The sequence below is a fragment of the Pieris rapae genome, chromosome 3 (genome assembly GCF_905147795.1).
Source record: "Pieris rapae chromosome 3, ilPieRapa1.1, whole genome shotgun sequence".
Lineage (NCBI taxonomy): Eukaryota > Metazoa > Arthropoda > Insecta > Lepidoptera > Pieridae > Pieris > Pieris rapae.
Genome location: NC_059511.1, coordinates 2,950,958 through 2,973,525, shown reverse-complemented (window position 1 = coordinate 2,973,525; position 22,568 = coordinate 2,950,958). Strand labels below are relative to the sequence as shown.

The following is a 22,568-nucleotide window of genomic DNA, read 5'->3' as shown; positions in this document are numbered from 1 at the left end:
CACAGGTGCAAATCAAGTAATTAAAAGTTATAAAATTCCACGTGTTTTCTGTATCCTGGCAACTGCTAATGGCGACCTAATTAATCTGTAGGCATTCTTGACCCACTTAGGGGTTAAAAGCGCAAACAGAAATGAGTTTTACGTACAACCATAGCTTACAATATGCCTCTGTAAAGAAAGAAAATTATAAATACATACGTCGTCCGATTTTGTAGCGCTTTGCATTTTTCTCATGATATAACTAAGGTAGTGTTTTTTACTGTAAATATTTAAGTGATTTCCATTTATTAAAAGTAAAATATTCGTAGTAGTTTTATTCTTCTGGGCAAGATACGTCTGCGATCTATATATAGGCAACTAGGAGATTAGTTTTCATACAATTATTTCGTCGTGAATAATCCAGGATGGATTTAACTTTCTGAAGTATTAAGTTTCTGAATATACAATCTTAATAATAAAAGTTTATGATGTTCCATAACCAAAGTTATTTTATTCATAAGAAACGTAAAAATATTGATGTCTTAAATCTATGAACTTTCAAATCAAATAACTCCTGTCCTATCATTTGGTGTACAGATTTCTATGTTCTAGACAAGTCTGCGTACTCGAAGTGCACGCATTAAGAACTATTATCTGGGATAAAGGGTTCATAAGAGTGTAATAAGTGTTCCACGCATTAGTGGTACTTACTTATAATGAAGTTCTGAAAATTATTTGAATATTATCGACAATATCTTATTACTTAATATTTTGTGACGCACAAATTTCGCGATGAATTCTATGCTACCTGCAATAATTAATCTAATTTACTATTTTTAAATTATAATAATAGTATTTTTAATAAAGCTGAATTAATTAATTTCTAGTTATCTCAAAAGAATTTTTAATATTGAAACTTATAAATAAGTTTATGAGAAGATACTTATGATTGTCTTTTATTATTCTTTAATATAATAATTCAGATGTAGGAACTAAAAATACCTTATACATCACCGTAGCACTGATAACGCAGAAAGTGTATAATTCCAGTAAAAAAAATCTATTTATTAAAATGTGTTTCTATTTACTAAAAACTTGATTGATATTATTCATCGAAACAGAACGCACATTACAACAGCAACATTTCTTCCGATTTACAATTGAATTAAACATCAAACAAATATCAGATTTTGTAATCAAAGCCCAGTTATATAAAAAACTTCAATACCAATATCTTCCAAATAAATTGAAATGTCCTTCGGTGCGATTAAAATAAATCTCTTCAGTGTGGCACAGCTCAATTTATCAGCCACGAGTAAGTACAATTTCCATAACGTTTTAGTAAATTTACTTGATAAAGAAATTGTTTATTTATTTATTTATTAACACTTTGTTGCATTACATAAAAGGAAAATACTAAACATAATTTAATAACAAGCAACTGGCGGCCTTATCGCTTTAGAGCGATTTCTTCCAGACAACCACTGTTAGTAAAGGAAAAAACCACTATGAGTATATTAGATAAGGTAGGCAAGAAGTGCAAAAAATAAGGGAAAAAAAAACATACTTAACAGAAACAAAAAGAAATAAAAATAAACTAAACTGATACAAGTTACATAAAACAAAACAAAAAGTAAACAGTGCACATGAATCATGACAATCTAATTCAAGATCGGTCTCACGTCAGTTAGTAGTTAGTGATATGACATGGACAGGTAATGTTTATACAGCAGAAAAGGAAGGTTTATATAGTGGGCAGCGCACTCGCGAGCCCTCTGGCATTGAGAGTGTCCATGGGCGGCGGTATTACTTAACATCAAATGAGCCTCCTGCCCGTTTGCCCTCTATTCTATAAAAAAAAAATACTGTGCTCCAGTACGTGAACGATTTACAGAGAAGCCATGATTGCGGAGAACCCTCGAAATGTTGAGTATGTGTACCAAGTAATAATTTTACGTTTTGTATCCAATACGGAAGCTTCATTCAATTGTACATGTATATAATTGTACATGTACCTATGTAATAGTACATGCACATATAAAGATTTATAATACTAGGTATTACCATAATTTTCTTAAAATAATGGTATGGTAATAACAATATGGTAATAACGAATTTAACAAATAACAGTTTTGCGCTCAATTAAAGCGAAATTGTATAATATACTATATAATATTGTATATATATAATAATTGTAAAAGCGAAAGTCTATCTCACAAAATAACTACTGAGCAAGTGATATATGTTGTTAGTCAGGAGCAGTGGATTTCCCAGGCGATCAATAGCAATCTGGGTCTACGACAGGACTAGGTTTTTTATTATTGATTTTGCCATGTCTCGATGTGAGCTTTAAACACTCTTAGGAAGCGAGCCCTATGTTTGAATTTAAGATATATTTGCCTACAAGCAAAGGGTGTTTCAAACAATACGGATACATATAAAATTATGTATGTATATTTCATAATAGTATCTAGTGGTACAGTACCAATTTTTCCCTGTTCTGAAAAAAATACTAACGACGAAGCTAGCCTAAACATAATCATATTTAATTAATGTATACACATCTTTTTATGTATTACGATCCTACTGGGTAGGTGCGAAGATACATATTCATACTTCAGTATAACCGTGAAATATATTTTTTTTCTTGGTTATGTTGTCAACTAATTAAAGCGATAATCCTGAGGGATGATTGATATGTTTTTGATAATAAGCTTTCGTTTAAGTACGAAGTAGTATCGGTAAATAAAAATAAGAAACTCAGTGTTGGACTGTCACATTAAACATGGTTTACAAGTAAGTGTCTTGTTTACGAACTCGTCTCACATCATATATATATACATGTATTTGTGTTATTGGGCGTGTTGTAATAATATTCTTTAAATAGATGTCTAATTATCGTGATCTATTTGTCGTATACATTCTAATTAAGTATAAAAATAATCAAGGAAACGGATCCATTGTGAAGACCTGGCTGTAGCCCTACTAAATTATTATTATTATTCTGAAATATATTTATATTGAAACTTATCACAACTATCAAGTATTTTATAAACATTACGATGTTTTAACTTAATTTGCTGCGTTCATTATGAAATAATAACTCGACTATAATTATGATGTCATGCATTTTAGAAAAAATTGCTTGTAACGCAAAGCTTGTAACATATATTGTAGATATAGCATTGAATGTGTTGAACTTTAATAAATAAATACGTTATGGTTGGTACATAATAGAGAAAACGATTACCAACTGTAATAATTAAAGTCTCTCTCTCTATTGATTTGTGTTTACACTATAATAAAAACTTACTTGGAAATAACTTTATCGGAAGATGTAATTTCACTCCGACTAATCGAATTCACTGACTAATTTATTTAGAGTATGCCATCATGGCTTTTTTCCGTCGACTTAATAAGCAAAAAGCCTCGGTAAAGGCGCTTTTAGCGGGGAAAACCTATATTTTTTTCTTTTAACAATTAAAAGGTTTTCGCGTGGATAGAATAAGTTTTTTTCAATTTTAGAAGTATTTTTGTTTTATTTGATATTAGAAACTGACTCAAGATATTATGTACAGCTTATAACAAGGAGCGTAAACCTGTGACATTGTTTTCGTTTATAAAAAAAAAACAATTTCCACCCAACACCACCTTCGGTTTCGTGGACGACGGTGGATAGCCAATTTCTCTAATCTAAATATGATCTGTTCCCGTACCATATAGAGGTCATTTAGGAGTTAAATAAAATTCACTGAAGGTTTTTTGCACACTGTACTGTTCATATACGCTCTAATTGTTGGTCAGAAAAAAGTACTGATTCCAGGAAGGATATTACAAAACTCACGAGAGTATTTGGCCCTGAATTAATTAGGACAAGGGCGAGATCCCTTCAAATGTTGAATCAAGGCATATGCAACCCTTTGGTTCAAACATTCGTTAAGTGCTGTCTTGTCGGATTATCAGTCAATCGCCACTTAATCCTAGTGAAGGGTAAAGGACTATTGATTTCTAAGACACATGTAATCTTTTACAAGCACTAATGTAACCTTACCTACCGCTATAAATAAATTCAACCATGGATAACAGGAATAATTCTATTTAATTCAATTGTTTCAAATTAAAAGTATGTAACGAAAATTGGGAAAACAGATTTAAATTATGGTTTTAAAGGGTGAGAAATGTTTTATGTTTAAAGATGTTTATTTATATATATAAACAAGCGAGATACACGTCGCCATTAGCCATCTTAATATTAGTCTACTATATTTACATTAACATGCATCTTTAATGCCTTTTTGAATTTGTCAAACACACCAATATTGCGAATTTTAGATGGTAATTGATTCCTTGAAACAAAATCCAATAAAGTGTACAAATTTGTTAAAGGCCGTCAACGCAATTGGGAGCACACTGGCAGTGTTCTGTGTTTATCGGCGGCGATATCATATAATATCATATCAGCCTCCTGCTCATTTGCCCCCGCAAAAAAAGACAAATTCTATTATTAATATTACACCATTGTTTTTTTTTGCGTATGAAGCCGCTTTAATTCAATATTACCGAAATGATATGACCAATAAATCTGTTTTTTTTTATCAATTAACTAAACATTGAAGTAATACAGACAGCCCGTATAGACTTAGGTGACGAATGAAGACAAATTGGCTTAAGTAACGAAAGAGAAATGAGGGGCAGACGAATGCTCAATCGAATGAAACTAATCTCGTAATGGCTACTGCCGTGATTGATAATAAATTGTATGAGATACGCTTGTACAATCCAATGAATAGACTTCTATTAGCCTGTAAGATTCCCTTTGTTATATTTTTGGACTTGTTTCCTGCTTATAAGAAATAGTGTTTGTAAAGTTAAAAACGTTTAATTAAGGCCACGTTTATACTTAACCCACTATCTCATCCTACAAACAATACTGCAATGTTATCGATGAGAGAAGGTCATGCGGCGATGCACAACAAATGCATCATCGTGTTTAATCAAGCGCCGCATTACGTCTCGTAAATAGGAAATTCGGTAAAAATAACAATCGCCCCAGCTCGCCATTGCAAAACCTGTTGTTTTATTCAACAAGTCGCAACTTTGTCAGAAATTGAAATAAGCTCGATCGCTGAAATTAATCATACGTTTTGGGTCTTGGTTTCATGACTAGGCCGTTAACATAACAAATCATATTGATAAAATATCGGATCAAATTCTATATTCAAGTACTTAGACCATCGATCCCGTTGCCAAGTCACGTTCGGGTTGAATTACGCAGTTCTTTGAGTTTCGGGGCTAGGATTTGCGGCCATGGTTTTTATGTTGGCCACGGTGTAATAAAGTTAATCCAGGTCCTGTGTAGTGCATTAGAGAGGGGCGAGAGAGGCGCGGGGTTCGCAGGCGGCCACCTGTTCGGCGAGCGCCCGTCGCCCCCACGGCCCTGCGCCCGCCGCTGCCCCTGCCGCCCCCCCGCCGCCGCCCGGCACCCTCGATGCGCGCGCTTCGCCCTTCCCTCCAGTCATTCGTTTCGCGACGCGTTGTCTCGCCGGCCGGCTTCCGCTTCATTCGCCCGGGCTCATTCGTACCGCGTACGCTCCCCATAGCACCCGATAGCACATTTTAACTACAATCATGACAGAAAGCACGGACACACCCGCGGCCGCAGCGGCAGAAAAGACCCCAACTGAAAATGGGACCACTGAAACGCCACCAGAAGAAACGCCAGAAAAGGCTACAGAAGAAAAAGAAAAGGAGACCCCTCCGCCGAAGGAGATGCGGGCCGTGGTCTTAACAGGTTTCGGTGGTCTTAAAACTGTCAAGATTCTTAAGAAACCAGAACCCACACCGGCCGAAGGCGAAGTTGTCATTCGAGTAAAAGCTTGGTAAGTATTTTTATTATTTTACAAATTTATCGAAATACGCAATGTATACATACGGTCTAATCTAAATTGGCGTTTTCTCCTCGTTAATTTTAATTTGAAATTGTTTTCCGTTCTAAATGAATTATCACCACGTTAATTGGCGCTCGATATTTCGTGCGTCAGACGCACGGTATAAACTGTAAAACAAGTCCAAGCCGGCATGCAGCTTCATTAACATCTGCCGAGTGCCGAGGCGTGTTTCAAAGCTAATGTGCCCGATTGAAAATTCTGCACACACTTGCATCGACATCGTCCGCAAGTTGCCGCCGGGTGACGCGCCCTAAGCGGATTTACACTCTAACGACCATAAGCAAAAGCATAATCGACGATTTAATATTTTCATTGTTGTCCATAGCTTATAGAATTCATTCCAAGAATCTTATTTGCTTACAATGTATAAAATACACCCATATACGGAATATGATTTAAAATATAAGAACATAAAAATGGAAGTCAATAGGTAGTTGAAACGCACCGACATTGTTCTTTGTTCGTTTTTATCGTTTCAGTACAGATAATGTGCCGATTGCGGACCGGCTACTTACGACGACTCATGACTTATCTTCCACTTTTCTTGTTAATGTTAACTGCTTTCAAGCTTAACAAAGCGGCCACTTAACTGTGAAAGATGGCTTCTTTACGACTGTTGGTTTTAATAAAATTAACGAGTATTGTTCACATGTGGGGGTATGTTTCGCTTTGTTGATAGATTTGATGAGTTCTGTTGTAGCGTTGATGTCTATGAGTAGAGCGTAATGGCGTGTTTCCTGTAAGTAATGTTAGCCGGGTGTATTGGATGGGATTGTTGAAGGTAGCAGGGGCTGGAAGTGCGTAGGTGTGAACGAGGTGAGAGGCAGGCGCAGGCGCATCCCCGCCGGGCTAAATATAGCTCGCTTATCGACGACTTACTATGTAAATGACCGCACAACTCTCGGTACATCTGCCGCAAAAAAATGTATCTCCTTGAACCAGCACTAGCCGTTTGAACCTACGGGCTTAGTAAAAATCACTAGAATGGAATTTACTTTATCTAGTACTGGGATTTATTATCAATTCTATAACATTTTACATTTAATTCTTTATTTTTATCGCATATATTGAAAAACAATGATTCACGGTTTTACGGTCAACTTATCAGTTGATAGAGAAAAATGTTTTTAAAAGTAGATCGGGTTCAAATAAATGTTACCTGAGTCAGTTATTGCGGCCTTTTTAAAACAGGCATTTTGTCTTAAGACACTTTAAAAATAAAGAAAAAACGTTTTAAATTAGCCTAGTTCTACATACAGGAAATAATTTAATTGGTTGGTTTAAACAAAATTGATATGAACAATTTTAATTTGACTTCAATATTCGTATTCATGTGTGTACTTTCTAGTAGTATAACTTAATGAATCTGAGATAAAATTTATTAAGAATAAAACAACAACACGTCGCTATTAAATTAATGACTTGCTTATAATGGGTCTGCTTCGAATCGTAGGCTGAAGAACGCCTGTATCTCGTCATATTTCACGATGGGATCGGACTAAATAACACCATTATATACAATTAGGTCAAGTCAGTGTCAGAAATACGTGTTCCGAGAACAATTGACGTGCTCACGCCCTTGTATGTGGCTTTCTCTTGATTATAATATGAATCTATCTTTTTTGTAATATAAAATTGTAGATTAATCAATAATAAATTTTACTTTGTAACTCCCAAGGTAAATGTTTTATTACTCGAAATGAGGTTTTATTGCGTGTACTTCATTCCGGCAGGATAATTAACTATCGCTTCAACATTGTCTTAGTACAATTTGTTTTTAATTTAGGCTTGACAGACAATGTTAGTTATCGATAATTTCCTTTTCTTTATTACGGCTTATATACCACATGGACTATGGATGAAGTGCAGCTTTGTGCATTTTAATGGGCGTCGAAGCCACATAAGATGGGAGAGATGAATTTGTTTATTACCCTCTTCCTTATTGAGAACGTCTGCGCGAGATAGCTCTCTTCCTATGAGTCACTGGAAAGTAATGTCCACAGCGAAGTTGAGCGATCAAGTTTGTCCACTATGAACTACGCGATTAACTGTAGATAGACTTTTGGATCTGTGATTGATTATCTATTGCTTATGCTTCCGAGTTCGTATAGAACAATTTTTAACAATTTCAATCATAAATTAAAACTTAAATAAAAATAATAAATTAAAGTGGCTTAAATTATAAGTTGGTTAAATTAAACCAATATAGTTTTATTCATTCATTAATGTAATGGCTTCATCGGATCAATTTACATATTTAATTCCCCTGCATAGGATGTGACAGAAATTTATTTGTACCCCTATCAATAAAGTCTATAAATTAATTGTGTATTTCGTGTAATTATTTATAATTTTGTTCACATTGTGATGAGAAAAATGAATTACTTTTTGACGAATTATTGTCATTAAGTTATTCATTGTTAATTATTGGTTTTATATAATTATACCTGTTTGTGTACAGTGTGTCACTTAAATATTCTTGCAACCAAGTCAGGGTTCAATGAGTCAGCACTATGCATTGACTCACTAAATGCAAAACGATAACAATTGTTAACTAATAATACCCTACTCATATAATCTACTGAAATATGAGGGATGACTGTCATTAAAATGGATTGGGGTTGTGTTTCGAAGAATTGTAATAATGTGTAGTTAGTAGTTACTACGAGTTGGTATGAATCAGACGGAGTACACTAGACGGGGTCTGCCTAGGTTTGGCTCTGTGCCATGGTTTTGAAATAAAATTTGCGCACAGATGCTGCCGGGGCTTAACAGTCCCCGAGTATATTGTTCCCAAAGTCAACGAACTTACGAAAACCTCCTCACATATTGTGTCCTTAATAATCGAAGTTCTCTGCTCTATATGGTAAGAAACATGTCGCATATTCTTAATCTTTTTTCTCCAAAATGCGCATCACGAGAGAAATCTGCGCGCACGTATTTCTCGGAACTTTAGCATTTCGTTTGTTCTCATGGAGGTACAAATATCGGTATGGGTCCCAATTGTTTTAACGTTTTATTTAATCACGCAGATATTGATTGCTGCGTAAATTGAATTGGAAAATCCCGTGACTCGATGTTCGCATGAAAAAGGGGTGTGGTTGAGTTGCGCCGGGGTGTTAGTCGGTAGTGCGGGGGTGAGGTGGGGTCGAAAGTGCTTCGGTGATGTCTGGCGGGGGTGAGGAAGGTTGGGGAAGGAGGAAAGGGGGGTGAGTGTTGCTGGCAGATCAATACCGCGCGTCCCCTACCGCCTCGCGCCCGACCAATCTACGCAGGCCTAACGTCTTTCGACGCTGCCTGTTTTTTATAGCACCCATCACCTACACTTCTCGTATAAAAGAACATGTTATATTCCGAGTCTCGAGGAATTGTCTGAACCCTAATCCCCGGGCCAGACGTTAAATCTTTATTCACATTATTCAATAGATTTTATCATTGCGTGCTTCTTTGGGTTTGTTCGAATTCGTAACGCACCTGTTGAATAGAACCTCATGGATTGAAATTTGTTTTCTTTAACGAATCTTTATATGTTAACTGAGTTTTGGGCAACAAAAACAGACCGAAATCCGTGAACCGGATTTGGGATTGCCTCCAAACATTTGAACACGTGTTGCAGACAGGGGATACTTAAAAAAAAATACCCACATGTATAACAATATTATATTAACAGACTGTGAAAGCATGAGGAAGTGTCTGACGCCTTTCCGGGATACGAACAATCTATACGAATCGTGTTTTGAATAAAACATGCTGACGGTAATCCGGTGACAACTTTTTAATCTCAAAAACGATTCACCGTTGCTAATTAATTATTTTTAAGACAAATTACTACGCATTTCAAATTTACTATTTTAAAATTTGCGTTTTATTTCAAATATACATATATGATTATTTTTCATTCATAGACTAAATCGTAAACGAGCTTTAAGACGAGTCTAGCAATTTCAAAACTTTTCCGATTACCATAATGATTCATAGTAAACCATAAAATAGATTTATATTTTATAGAATTTTGTCCGATAATGTGTCTCAGTGATAAATAACTTCGGAAAACGCTATCTGCTACTAGATTCACTTAGTACAATACATTTATTTTAAACACCGTTAAAGCATCATTAAACGTGAGTAGTAATAATTCTTGTGTAAAGAAGATTTTTCGCTAATGTGCCGTACATTTATGACATAAGCCTATAAATATGGTTTATAGCCAGCCGCGAATCAGACGGGAAATAACTTTTAATGAACCATCTCTTAGGTACGTTTATATTGAAGCATGGTGGAATTTAATAGGGTTTATACTCAAATCCCTTTACAGAATCATTAAAATCCTGAGCATCTTTCATATTACGATGAGAGTCATGTTAAATCAAACCTATTTCCGAATGTTTTACCTTTAATGATGTTAAGAAATTAGCTATTCAAAGGGGGAACGCTGCCAGTTTCTTCGGAACCTTGCCTAAACGGACTCCTTTTAATAATATATTTTAATTATTACATTTTAAGGTTAGTTATTAGGTATATTAGAATTACTATATGTACAATTTCTTTAAATTAATACATTTGTAAAATGTCCCAGATTAATAAATAAAATATATTATGCGTATAAAAAGGTGGAATATGGGTCTATGCGTGGTAATTTTTCAGTCAAGCGAAAGATCATTAAACTGTGGATTTTGGATATATAAGTGATCTTATCCCATCATGACACCTTTCTAATTTAATACTTTGGTTTGATTTCGACCCTATAGAACCCATAAGTCAACCGCATCACTTATTAAGTAGATTTATGTATTTTCATAAATTTATTCATACGTATTATATAATCTTTTTATATAAGTGTAAATGTAAACTGTAAAATAATTTAGGTTTATTGAGTTATAAAACAGAAGGGTGTAATATCGGAATTTTCGGCACGTGTTCATTCAAAGGGTCAATTAGGGTAAAATTTGTTGGCGCAATACTCATTGCGTATAAATTATTATTTATTACATAACTATTATAACTTTTTAGTCAATTTTATTTGTTTGCATATATATTAACCTAAAATTTAACTACACCAATAATTATAATTACCTATATTACAAAAAACAAATAAAGCTAATTTCAAAACCCATTTAGAAAATGACGGGACACTAAACTGAACGAAGTTGGGTTAAACAAATATGTGTTAAGAGTCACATGCTTGATCGCCAAACACACTTTTTCTTTAATAAATTATTAAGTATAGAGAGGTCTATTAGCGAAAGGCTATTTTTTACTAACACTAATTGAACAAAAAATTTCAGTTGAAAGTTTACATTTTATTAAAATCTCTAGCCAACTACTACCGTAACATTATAAAGATTCCTTTGCGTAACTTTTGTTCGCTGAATAAAACAGTTTAAACTCTTATTAGCATCTTTCATCTGAAACTGGTTTGCCGATGTGCACGAACGCCGACGCTACCGGTCCTTTTTAGGAATTAAAAATTAATATTGCGGCCGGATCATGTTACTTTCTTCAAGGATTTAATCCCTCCAACAGTGAACGTTGCTTTAAAGATATACTATTTTAATAATTTCGTTATCAACGTTCGTCCTACAAAACATTACATAAGTAATACATATATAGCAATACAACTTTTTTCATTAGAGGTAAATATATTTTAGTCATATTGAAGTCAATCTAAAGTTGATAAATTTAAAATAAAACTCTAATGTCCTTATAACCCTTAAAAACTATGTAAAAATATACATATACAATGCATAAAAATTATAAGGGATGCAACGGGAGGCTTTATCGCTAATAAGCGATCTCTTCCAGGCAACCCTTGTAAAATACTAAAAAAAGAAAAATGGTGCAAGAATATTTTACTTGTGTATTGTATGTTTTTACGTGTTCCTAAATAGTCTGGACACGTGCGTCCTAGTAATGACGTCCAATTTTTCGGGTTACCCTTATAAAGGACAAGAGTCTATTAGAATTAGTTACCAAGTAGTAGGTGCTGAACGTTCCTAGTCTACTGGATATTCTTAACTCGAAAAATGTTTCGTAATATTGTTTACTAAACTCAGTCTGGCCTCACATTACTGAAACTGCTGGGTTTTATAGGTTATTACAATGGACCGTCAGTAATATAATGATAGCTATACAACTTTGTGCATACTCGAAAACGTTTTAAATGATCACAAATGCTTATTTAAGCGGTTTTATGTGAGAATAATTCAATGGTTATGTTCAACAATTTTAATACAATTTGTATTTGAACTCGTGATACAGTTGATGGGACCCTATCGATCCCTAATGATCCTCGTTCCCCAAAATAAGGGTACGGGTCATATTATGATTTCTGTTTATAACTTTGTAGCCAATGCGTTGTCATTTTTTCCGCCCGCATGTTCCGAAATGAGGGGTCCCTTCATTGACTGTCGGTTTCGAATAGATTCTTGTGTCACTCTTGTTATAAAAGTATTTTTTTATTGTTCATCAGTTACGTTTGTATATCTGTTCAGAATTGAGATTATTCAGAAGCTACTAGAATTGTGTAAAGGTTCAAAGAAAGTTTATTACTCAATAAAAATACAAGGGTATCAATTACAGCTAATTCAATAGACAATAATGACTTGTGTTGGACTAGCTAGCGTTTCTGTAATGTTTATAAATGTCTTCAATAAATATGGCGACCCCAATGCCGCCATAGACACCATAACTAATCTAGAATTGTTAGACAAACTTCGGCTATCACTACTGCATTCAACCCTAATATGCCTGCCATATGTCTATTAAATAGGTTCTCATAATCTCGACACCATTTCTTCTTTAAAACTTCTATAAATAACGTTAAACGTCGAAATAAAGCGTTTAATAGACAGTGTTTACGTTCTTCATCTTTGCCTCATCAAATGTAGGTTATAAAATCAGTTTTCAATTATTGGTTCATGTTTATAAACTAGAATTATTTGTAGAGGCAAGAGTTTTGAGCGTAATCGGCCTATTAAAATATTTATACATTTGATCCCGAGCTATGCACTCACAAGCAAGACTATCAGATTACCGGGGCATTAGTTGTTACATTACGCATACAACTTAAATTACACGCCTAGCGATTTCTGTCCGTTGACCACATCTTAGATTTCGTTATCTTTTGTTCTGAGAAGATCGATAGCTTTGGAACGCAAGATAACATATTTGAAACAAGTGATAAGTATTGTGTGAGTTTGTTTGTATTGTGGCGCATTAAACATTATCGAATAGAAACAAAACGCATGATTGGTTAATGATTAAGTTTTCTATTGTACTAAATCTTTATATTCCGTAATGAATAAATATTAAAAAAGAAATATTCCGCATTTTGGAAATGGGCCGGTGATATTTCCCGTTTTTGTGATGACAGATGGGTCAAAAAGACTTACTTTTTTTCATTTAATTCTATAATTAGTCTATTTATGTATCAAGTTATATAATGATAAACGTGAAGAATGAAATTTTTATATTTTAGATATCAAAAGTTATATATATTTTTTTTTCATATCATATGGCTTTAGAAATGTGTTCTTTACTTTGCAATAATAATTTCATATATTGCGTACACGTTTCACATTAGTATTCCCTACACATGACGCAGGAAGTTTGGCTAATTTGATATATTCGTCATAAAATTGCCACCTTGTCGAAAACAAAGTAATGTTCACGAAAATCGTTAAGCATACAAATTAGTTACAAATCCTCATTGCATATATATTACAAATTATATCACCAATATATTTAAACCAAAATATATTAGCTTTTAGATTAAAGATAAAATAGGGATTACCATTTAGCTTTATCTAGCCATCATTTTTAGATTTTGACGCAAATATCAACATTTTAGCTACATACCACAGCCATACATTAGTTCGTATGATTTTATTATATGACTTTGTAACAAATGCCATCTGCCTTCACACACACACACGAACAGTCGAGCAATAAAAATATTGTAATAAAACAGAACAAATGTTAGGAGAAAGGTCATCGGTTTTTATATGAGTAAGACAAAGGGATAATTTTTAACCCGCGTTTGAGAGAGTTTTAGATTCTAATTTCGGATTCGGTAAAACCTTGATACTTCTTTGTACTTTTGTGTTTCATAATATTATTAAGTAACCCGAAAAAGTTTAGTGAATAAATACTTAACAATTATGATTAACTCTTGTTTCTAAAACCATGTAGGTTGACCGAATATAGGGAGGGCTACTTTTTACAACATTCACACGCAAAAAATATTCTATTGATATGGAAATAAAAAGCGTAAATTTCCGCTGGATTCTCTCAATCTTCAGTCACTTTGTCGTAGTCAGCTATGAAACATCTGGAGCTGACTATCTTTTTTCTCCAGTTAATATCTTATTACAGTGTATATAGTATTTATTTTTCTTTTTCTTTTTTTGACGTTCATAAGTGTACATTATGTTACCTATATGAATAAATGATTTTTGAAATAAGAACAATGACTCTTTCCCTTGATCGGTCCATCTGGTTGGCGAAGGGCCACGTGATCTTTTCTTACCAAATCAGATTCTCCAAATATGAGCATTGTTTTGCTTTTAATTTTTTCGCTCCGGTTAACCTTTTAAACCTCTTTATGTCAAGTTTATGGTTGTTTAGTCACCCTAAAATATATTGCCATCTGTGGAGCGAAGCGGGCTTCCTGTGACAATTAAAACGTGCTGTAGTGACCGATCCTTTGTATACAATGAGGGTGAGTAATGCCCACATTAACTGATGTATTAAGTATATTAAGTTTAAATAATTAAGAAGAATGGAATCTGACATTAAAGAAACGATTTCCATATTAATTCCGCTATTGATAACAGGCCAACTTTGTAAAAGATTATTTTAGTGCATAGGCTGTTAGTAAGTTTCAGTAACATTTAACGCGAGCTTACCCATAATATGAACTACTAAAGTAGATTTTTTTTACTTATCCTTTCAATATATAATAATGATATTCATACAATCTTATGACATTCCTATGCAATATCATGCATAAGAACCATGAAAAAGTTCATTCACAAAAATCTATTGTATTGACCAAGACAAACAAATTATGTATTTCTTTCTCCTGAAAAATTGATAAAGTACTTTCAAATGTCAAAAAGTTAAATATCTTATATTAAACCGTAAAATTGTCTCAAAACAAACGCATCGCAATAGAATCGTGACAATGGACTATCAAAACATTATAATTATAACATAAAATATTCTTAGGAATTTATTATTAATGACTGAGCAGCACGTGGTCAATATCGGAAGTAAAGCCTCAAGCGACATTCCATATCATGCAAATTAAATACTTTTCTTACTATTCATAGCACACACCTATTAAATACCTAACACATTACAGTTAGAGCGTTTTCACATTATCCGATCCGATATCGGTGTAGGACCCAATAACCGATATCCGATTAGCCGACACCATATGCTATTTTCACATATTTCCGACAAAATCGTTCCGATACGGCCATTTGCTCTATAAGCTTAGTGCGGGCAGGTCATCATGGCAGACTAAAATAGAAAACTTTATTTGCTTTATCTATTATATTTGAGACGCAAATAAAGATCTGTTCACAGACAGTATTGGATACATCCCATCGTGGAAGCTAGATATTCAGAGGGAGCTTTTTATACTCTTTTTAGCAAGCTACAAAAAGCACCTAGCAAGTTTTTTAATTACTTTCGTATGAGTGAATCCACATTCAATTATTTGCTAATTCATCTTATTATATCGTATTTATATTATATATTATATCGTATTTAAATGAAGACGACGCCATGATGACTACCAAACTGTAAACAATGGCCGCCACGCATCGGCGTCTACGCACACAGAGACAATTTAGATACACGTATAGCACACATACAAACATTATCGCCCGACCGCTCACAGGTGTCCGATAGTGCCGCCAGCATATCGGTGTCGGCTCCGATATCCGATATCGGGCCGGACAATATGAAAGACAGGTACATATTTCATACATTTTACTTTCACCGATATCGGATCGGCGTCCGACACCGATATCGGATCGGGTAATGTGAAAACGCTCTAAGTGTGTGACGAGTCGCACGTGGTCAATTCAGGGTTGTCTATTATATAGATAATTACTTTATAATTATATATATATAAGTTTAGTAAAGAACGAAATGTATTTTTCTAAATTACAGCTTTTTGCGGATTAAATGCCTATGTTAAATACAACAATGAATTCTCATATTATTTTATACTGTCACTCATGATTAACTTATAGTTAGAGTAGACTCTTGGGCCGTGGGTTCTAGTGCACAGGGGCTAATTAAAGATTGAGTTGGCGCCTTGTAGATAGTACCGGTGACCCCAGAGCTGGGAGTTTCTCGCTAAACTAATAAGTATCGCAACACAGCAAGGAAATGCTGCCAGCGTAATGGCACACTGTCACAGGGAGCAAACTTTTTAAAATTTGTTTTTATTATTTCCATGTCTTAGAAATATTATCATTATTGACACAATATAATCGGTGAATTGATGCTAAGAAGACAGATAATATAACAGTATTTACTACAATTTTAAACTGGTATCATTAATAAAGTTCCGGCAGATTTATCAGATTGTAACACAAAAATAAAAAAGCGTTTTTTTACCTATCACGAATCCATTGATTCTTACTTTCTTTCTGTGTACCCTACAGATTCGTTTCTGAAATGGGAAACTATCAAGTAGTTAACCAAAGAGTATCGAATAACCGCTACCCGGACGTAGAATATCCGAACGCCATAAGTGGCTACTTAGCTTCACCAGGATAAAAGATGCCGCGACGTTTCCTTTCATTTTATAACTGATCGATATCTAATCAAACCTTTATGAACTCATCAAGCATTTACGTCACAGACAATACTGATATTATTGACAATGTGGCACCACTGCATGAGATTTATGGTTAGGTCCTCTAGAGTCTAGACGGTGCCGGATCTGTTAAAAGCACTGTTCATAATATATATATGTTATTTCCCATTTGCTGTGTGAACCTTTACTCTTATATATAACTAGCAGCCCGTCTCGGCTTCGCAGTAGTGGAGTAACTATGTTTTGTAAAAGTGTCTCATAATAGGACGTTACACATGAGAAAACTGTTTTTTTTTATATATTTTAAGGCCTTAAAGATTATTATCATATTATCCTAATCAAAATTCAACCGTTATTTAAATAAAATACTTTGATACAGCGAGGTCGAGTTAAATGTTTTTTGGATTCCATACGATTACTGCCCCAGTTAGTTTTTGTAATGGGTTACCTAAATTCTTTAGTTAAATGGTGTAGTCACGCCATTCGTTCGAATCGACGTGTACTTTAAATAAAAAATACTCACGCGACATATTTTCAGTTAGTGTTTTCCCGTTATATATAAAGGGGCAGGGTTCAGCCATGGAACTGGATAATAGATAATCGTTCCACTTTGCCTATCAATCTTGTTTTAACACATTGTGTCTTTTCTGAAACGTGAATGAACACTCGATCTAGCCTAAATTAAGACTAATAAGTAATTTTAGTCAGATATTTCACGTAACGTAGTGATAAACAACACTACTTATTAACAATTCGACTTAGGGTTCTTCTAGAAAAGAGCGTACCAATTCTTAACAGGCCGGCAACGCACTCGCGAACCCTCTTTCATTGAGCGTCCATGGGCTGCGGTAGCACTTTACATCAGATCCTGCCCGTTTGCCCCCTGTTCTATAAAAAAAAACTAATTCAAAGGTTGGTGGAGCATTTCGATCATTCGTTTTGTACTGATAACCTGGAAAACCTTCCCAGCAACTAGTGAAATTTACTATGATGAAGACCCAACTCTAAGCTCTTCTTTTTTTTATACGAGCTTTTTATACAACGAGCCATATATAAAAAGGCATGCAAATATCATATTATTTTTTATAATATCATATAGTACATTAACATAATGTCAATAAAAAGTTAAGTTATTTAGAATTGGTGTCAAACTTATGGTCTAAATACTCGCCCACGCTATAAAGGCCTTACTTAATGCTGATATTATATATATATATATATATATATTACTTTTTTTCAATTTTGACAAATACCTTACTCAAGGTGTATTGGATTTTACATAAATCCAATGCTATCGCATATTCGCACGAGAGAAATGTTCAATTACAATTTACTACAAAGTTGTAACACTAATTCCTTGAAAACCCAGTACACAATCTGCTGTTTTCAAAAAATTAATCGACAGGAAACTAAGTGTATTCGTGATAAACTGATATAGTTAGTACGTTAACTCGTCAGTGCATACCTTGTGAATGGCGAGAATTTAAATGAGTCAGCCAACACGCAAAGTAGGAAATTCCATTCGGTACGCTTGTACTGACCGCACGCCAAACTTAATAAGCCTAAATGGTCTTGTTTAGACATTTTGTTCGATTATTATCTAATCACTGATTCACATACATCTCGGAGAATTGCGTGAACACAATTCACCAGATTATCTAGACTTTAATTTGCAAATATGAAATTATGTATCATAGAACATACACAAAATTGTATGAAAATTTATAAAAAATATAAAAAGTGGCGGAGAGGTTATTGTCAGTTCTTTTCTTCTACGACCTTGACTTGAGTACTGGCAGTAAATGTAAAATAAAAAGCATTTAATATATTTTTCTTTTTGGCGTTCATAAGTGTTCATTATAAGTTACCTACCTATAAATTATTTTGATTTTATTCAATTCTTAAATTTTTTAAAAATAATAAAATAAAATTGTAGTAGCTTTCTTATTATAATATATAACATCGTATTCTTATGTATAATATATAAGAATGTAGAATTTAATAATAATTAGGTAAAAATATATTTATTACTTAATATAATTAACGTATATAAAGTAACACCTAACATAATTAATATAACAAAAGGAAACTGACGTAATTCAATGTAATTATACAAAAAACTTATAATTGAGTGAACGACTCGTTAATTCTTTGTCTGCCATGTTTCCATTAGAAGACGAATAATCATGTATTTCCCAAAGGAAATGTTTAGGAATCGAACCCAGTAAGCCGGGTTAAGGCGTTGAATAAGCACTACACACAATGCAGTTAAGTTACATCTAGCACGATCCATAAATCATAACATTCCCATAAAATGTCTAAGACCTGGTGCGTGGAACGAATACAGATCTCGCATTATTATTCTTCTTCAATGAGTTCCATTAGTTGAATGAATTCTCGCATGGTATTTATTCAGCGGTAGTGACTCTTGAGGAAGTTATTCCTCGTACCGGCTTAAAGCTCCAAGTTGACATCTAAATTGATGCCAATTAACTGGATTAAAAACGACAGACAGTCGCCGAGAATTTTATTCCTAAGGCTGTGTTATACGAATATACTTGGGGTAAGATTAATAAGCAAAGTTTTTCACAATATTTCTTTAGTTGCTTTCCGAACTATTTATTAGCAAGTTAAGTATAAATTCACTGTCGTTTCACCATGTATTTTAGTTAGCTGATTGTACATACTAAATTATATAAATTTACATTTTGTGTACATAACACAAATGACGCTTTGATCACGATCGTCGCGACAAATGACGCCAAGCCGACGGACGCCATTTCAACCCCGATGCAATTTCAAATTACCCTGAACTAGGAGGGTATTTATCATTTATACATTATTGATGATACGCAATATTTCAAGTGTTTCTCGATGTTGCTTAATATACTGGAAAGTTATTCGGATAGCGTGATTGGAATTATATCGTATTAATTAATTACATTATCTGTCTTTGTTACGTATTCATGCATTCACATCTCCATTTGCATGTTATAAAACTATAACTAGATGTCTATTAATATCATACTAAATTAGGCTTTTCTTCGATAATAAGAGGAACGAATCGTAGTAATAAATCGCAGACGCTATTGTTTAAAAATTTTAACAGCTGTCTCACAGTATTTTGAAGACACAAGCGACCAATCCATAAAATGCAACAGGCTCAATTGGCTTTGGGATATTTGCACGGAATGGCGGAGTTGGCAAGGACCTCGATAGGTGATTGAACACCTATTTTACGAGGTTGGACACAAGTAGATCCAAATAGATTTCGATGCTGAATGGCGAAACTTACTTGAGAAGGCTAAAGTCCACAATGGGGCTTTTGATGTTACAGCATTTAATCATTTTTATAAGAGAGAAAGTCTGGAAAATGATTTGCGTTTGAGTCCGTACAAACATGACTAAATATAGATGACTCTAGTGCGCTTTACACAAATCAACTACGCGGCATTTATGACATACGGGTGTACTTAGCAGAAGTCTGGGCACGTCTTATATTACTCTGTAATTTGATTATTGTGGGTCTAACTATAATTTAGTTAGGTTTTATTTTAATACTGTTAAACCTCATCCTCACACTGTCTGCAGTGAGTAAAACTTTACTTCTAAATCCTACCAAGTTATTATACCAATTACTAAAATTATATCAATATTATGACTTTTAATATCGTAAATTGTGTTGATTAACGTCTAGTGTTGCCATTAATTCGTAGAGGGAAATTTATTAGAAAGGTTGACGGCAGTAATGCCGGTATAGTGGCTGGGGGATACGAGGTTATATTGACCCCAAGGCCAATTTAATCCAAGGATATTCAAACACGCAAACAGACGGCTCAAAGTACGATGTGCCTATTGACTTTAAACACGAAACGTCAAAACTTAAGTAAGGGTTGAATGCGTCGATTACGCACATTTTGTAAAAAAAATATCGCACTTGTAATGTTCATTAATTTTAACATTTTCTCAGGGTTAAGTACGCATTTATAATTGTTGGGCATATAAGGGTCGTTCGAAGTCGAGACCAAGTGTGACTATATGTTAAAATGTAAAGGATTTAATATGCGATGGTCATACTTTATCTAATTTTTGATCTCAACTATAGTATAAGCCAAAAGAACTCTGCGATTGTATTTTTTTCTATTTTCTCAATTCCTTATTCTTACTAATAATCAAATAGCTAAACAGTTCCTTGTATCACTATATTTCTTGGGCTTAAGAATTTAGGACTAAATTTGATATTATTGAAAAAGCCTTTATAGACACAGATTTGAAAAATACTTACCCTGTATTAAAAATGTAATCGTCCCTAATCGGGATTAAATGGCTTTAAATACCCAGTCTTTACCTGACTGTCCAGTCGATAGAAATCGAACATTGCCAGGTAGCGTATAAATGTGAATAAAAAGGTTTGAACGGGCTTAACTGGGATGAAATTCCAAACATCAATTATTCCATGGATTCCTGTTATTGTCCAACGAAGCCATTACCATATTGGTAAGATACTAGTTTTATATTTTAGCAGCGTGAAGTATCTGGTTCAGTTGTGTCCAATGTCAGTCAATGTCCCATTGTATGACAGTAGTGTCTTTGGTTTAGTTTTATGAATACTTTGACAGATATAAGTTCGACTAAGAGTTCTTTACAACTTGTTCGTCAGTGAGCGCCACATGAATTAGACACATAACCTCACATGTTAAGAGCCTAATCAAAACCGTATGTAAATATTAAAAAAAAATCATTTTTATATCCATCAAAACGTATTGACAAAAGTAATGATGTGGGATAACTGTTGATTAACGAAGTAAACCACTTCCAAACACTTGGTTTTACTAGATTCTTATACTTTGCACAGAAAGACTTCTTGACTGTAAAATAATATTGAATACACTAGTTCGGGATTATAGTGTTACTAATATAAAATAAGGTAATTGAAGCCGAAGTTTTTTGTAAGCCCGTACAATCATAACGTCTAACATTTAACAATGATTGATGAGGTTGGATACCTTTTATTTAAAGTTTTACATAAGACGCAGGCAGGCGTAATGTTATTTACAATATTTATTATAGATATTTATAAATATATATAATTATGGTAAATTGAAACTGTTCTCAAATAATACATAAATGTATACTGTGACTTGACTTTCATGACTGTCCTACGATCTGCTAGAAGCGTCCAATGTATCGGTTCGGTCTTTAGCCTCGTATTTCACCTCGCTCCAAGTCTTTCCGGCTCTCCTTGCCTCATCTGCAACTGTACGTCGCTTCCTTGCGGGTTCCAATCAAGCGCCTGCTTGGGAAGATGATTCAGATCCCTTCGCAGTGTATGGCCAATCCAATTCAATACATCTGTAATATGTGCGTAATTTTCTTTCTTAGAAAGTTTTTTTTTTATAGAACAGAGGGCAAACGGGCAGGAGGCTCACCTGATGTTAAGTGATACCGCCGCCCATGGACACTCTCAATGCCAGAGGGTTCGCGAGTGCGTTGCCTGTCTTTTAAGAATTATTACGCTCTTTTTTGAAGGACAAGAAAAGAGCGTACTTTTATTTACAAATTTTTCATTGTATAGTGTTATTTGACTGGATGTCTAACTTAATGTGTAGGCTTAAATGATGTTCAGTCACAGAAGCGTACAAAAATCGTTAATTTTGTAAATACACAATCAAGGGGCTTGTACTATGTTGCGAGGGGAAAGCGAACCACACCCTAAGTTCATAAAGAAATGTGTAAACATTGTTACAATGTCGACGTAAAGAATGAGTGACTCACAGGATTAAGGTCATATTAATACAAAGATA

The 22,568-nt window shown here is 34.1% G+C and overlaps 1 protein-coding gene across 2 annotated transcripts in view; it reads left to right on the top strand.

Annotated features, from left to right (window-relative positions):
* The first annotated feature begins 5,483 nt into the window (after positions 1–5,483).
* Positions 5,484–22,568, top strand: part of LOC110991473 (synaptic vesicle membrane protein VAT-1 homolog-like) — a 32,254-nt gene continuing 15,169 nt past the window's right edge. The window contains exon 1 of one of the 2 annotated variants that reach the window (XM_022256841.2): positions 5,484–5,858. In XM_022256841.2, the coding sequence (XP_022112533.1) occupies positions 5,608–5,858 (251 nt within the window). In that variant the 5' untranslated portion in view covers positions 5,484–5,607. The remainder of the gene's footprint in view (positions 5,859–22,568) is intronic. The other variant, XM_022256850.2, reaches the window with a different exon arrangement.